The sequence below is a fragment of the Anser cygnoides genome, chromosome 30 (assembly GCF_040182565.1).
Source record: "Anser cygnoides isolate HZ-2024a breed goose chromosome 30, Taihu_goose_T2T_genome, whole genome shotgun sequence".
Lineage (NCBI taxonomy): Eukaryota > Metazoa > Chordata > Aves > Anseriformes > Anatidae > Anser > Anser cygnoides.
The window spans coordinates 235996-238269 of NC_089902.1; the positions used below are offsets into that span (position 1 = coordinate 235996).

Here is a 2274-nt window from a genome sequence, read left to right on the forward strand (position 1 = left end):
GGGGAGGCAGGTTTCATGGTAATGGATTGTCAGGATTGTACAGGAGACTGAGACTCCTAGAGCATTGCAGTGAGGGACCAATATGTCAAAAATGAACTTCATACAATCCCTTCCCACACCTCAGCCCACAGACTGCACCAACATCATCATTGTGGTCCTCTCACGTTTTATCCTAGCTGATATTTAGGAGCTGCAAACCCTCCAATGCCCAGTGCCCTGCCTTTGGGAGGTGTCTGCAGGCTTGAGGTGAGCACAGATCGTTTGCAATGAGCAGGAGCTGCCTCCTCTGCAGGCAGAGCTGCAGCACAGGAGGGTGTGCTGAGTGTCCGTCTGTCCCTCCCTGGCCTTGCCTCCCCTGGCAGCAGCACGCTGCCATTCCTGCTGGCTTCTCCACCTGGCCGTGCTGCTGCTGCTCTTGTTCCCAGGCTGCCTGGGGATGGGGGTTTCACCTGCCCATGGAGTGAGCCCTCGGGGTGCTTGGGGGAAGGGGAGTACGGGGACAGGGTGAGGGGTCTGGAGATGGGCACTTGGAGCCTGGATTCCTCTGCTCTCGACAGTGTTCCAGCTCTTCTCAGGAGAACCTCCTTAGTGCAATTGTCCTGCAGTCAAAGAGATGCCAGCACAGAGCAGCTGAATTGAATGCAGGAAAGGGATCTGCCAGCTGTCTCTTTGCAATTGGGCAAGTGCTTAGAGGGGCTTAACTAAGAAATGGAAATGTTTTTTCTCAGATAATTCTGGTATATTATTACTGTATTTCTGTTCCTTTGGCAGGACCCCATGCCCAGAAGCAGGAAATGCCCAACAGCAGCTCTGTGAGCGAGTTCCTCCTGCTGGCATTCGCAGACACGCGGGAGCTGCAGCTCCTGCACTTTGGGCTCTTCCTGGGCATCTACCTGGCTGCCCTCCTGGGCAACGGCCTCATCCTCACCACCGTAGCCTGCGACCACCGCCTCCACACCCCATGTACTTCTTCCTCCTCAACCTCGCCCTCCTCGACCTGGGCTGCATCTCCACCACTCTCCCCAAAGCCATGGCCAATGCCCTCTGGGACACCAGGGCCATCTCCTATCAAGGGTGTGCTGCACAGGTATTCTTTTTTCTCTTCTTCGTTGGAGTGGAGTATTGTTTTCTCACCATCATGTCCTACGACCGCTACGTTGCCATCTGCAAGCCCCTGCACTACGGGAGCCTCGTGGGCAGCAGAGCTTGTGCCCAGATGGCAGCAGCTGCCTGGGGCAGTGGCTTTCTCCATGCTGTCCTGCACACGGCCACTACCTTTTCCCTGCCCCTCTGCCAAGGCAATGCTGTGGACCAGTTCTTCTGTGAGATCCCCCAGATCCTCAAGCTCTCCTGCTCAGATGCCTACCTCAGGGAAGTTGGGGTTCTTCTATTTGGTGCTTCTTTTGGTGTTGGCTGCTTTGTTTTCATTGTGCTGTCCTATGTGCTGATCTTCAGGGCAGTGCTGAGGATGCCCTCTGAGCAGGGCCGGCACAAAGCCTTTTCCACGTGCCTCCCTCACCTGGCCGTGGTCTCCCTGTTTGTCAGCACTGCCATATTTGCCTACCTGAAGCCCCCCTCCATCTCCTCTCCATCCCTGGATCTTGTTGTGGCAGTTTCCTACGCAGTGGTGCCTCCAGCAGTGAACCCCCTCATCTACAGCATGAGGACCAAGGAGCTGAAGGATGCAGTGAGGAAATTCTTTGGGTACATGCTTCAAACAAGTGTTTGCATAAATGCTTCTTCAACGTTAATCTTGTGCCAGTGATCCAATCAGAGCAATAACCTTTCTGAAATAAGTTCTTAGGAGGATTTTTTTTTTAATTATTTTTCTTTATTATCATTTCGTAAAATATGTGACTTTGATTTAATGTTTTTCTTAGTTTCCTATATGTCAATCATTTTGGTTTTGTTTTTGTTTAGACCTAATCATCTCACATACTTATAGAACTGGGCAGCCTGTGTACATAAAGAAAATAAAGAAGCCATGAGAAATTCATTTGTCTCAGTATCCCTCTCATCCCATCTCCTGTGGAGCTGGGGAAACTTGTGCCCTGTCTTGGACAGATAACCCCAATATTTTTTTCCAAGCACCATGTTATGTACCATGGAATATCTCTTTGGTTCACGCTGGGTCAGATCTCACATCAAGTTCCCCTCCCATCCTCTTGCCCACCCACAGCTGACTCGCTAGTGGTGCAGAGTGAGAAACAGACAAGGCCTTTACGGTGTGCAAGGACTGCTCAGTGTCCTGGTTTTGTCTAGGACAGAGTTAAA

The 2274-nt window shown here is 51.5% G+C and overlaps 1 protein-coding gene across 1 annotated transcript; it reads left to right on the forward strand.

Moving 5' to 3' along the window:
• The first annotated feature begins 1138 nt into the window (after positions 1-1138).
• On the forward strand, positions 1139-1765 carry LOC136787559 (olfactory receptor 14C36-like). The gene has a single exon (XM_066984870.1). It carries the CDS (start codon positions 1139-1141, stop codon positions 1763-1765), a length of 627 nt encoding a protein of 208 aa, XP_066840971.1.
• The last annotated feature ends 509 nt before the right edge of the window (positions 1766-2274 follow it).

Bases quoted from the DNA above. Each gene is read 5' to 3' on its own strand.
- LOC136787559 (XM_066984870.1), top strand. From the start codon at position 1,139: ATGTCCTACGACCGCTACGTTGCCATCTGCAAGCCCCTGCACTACGGG.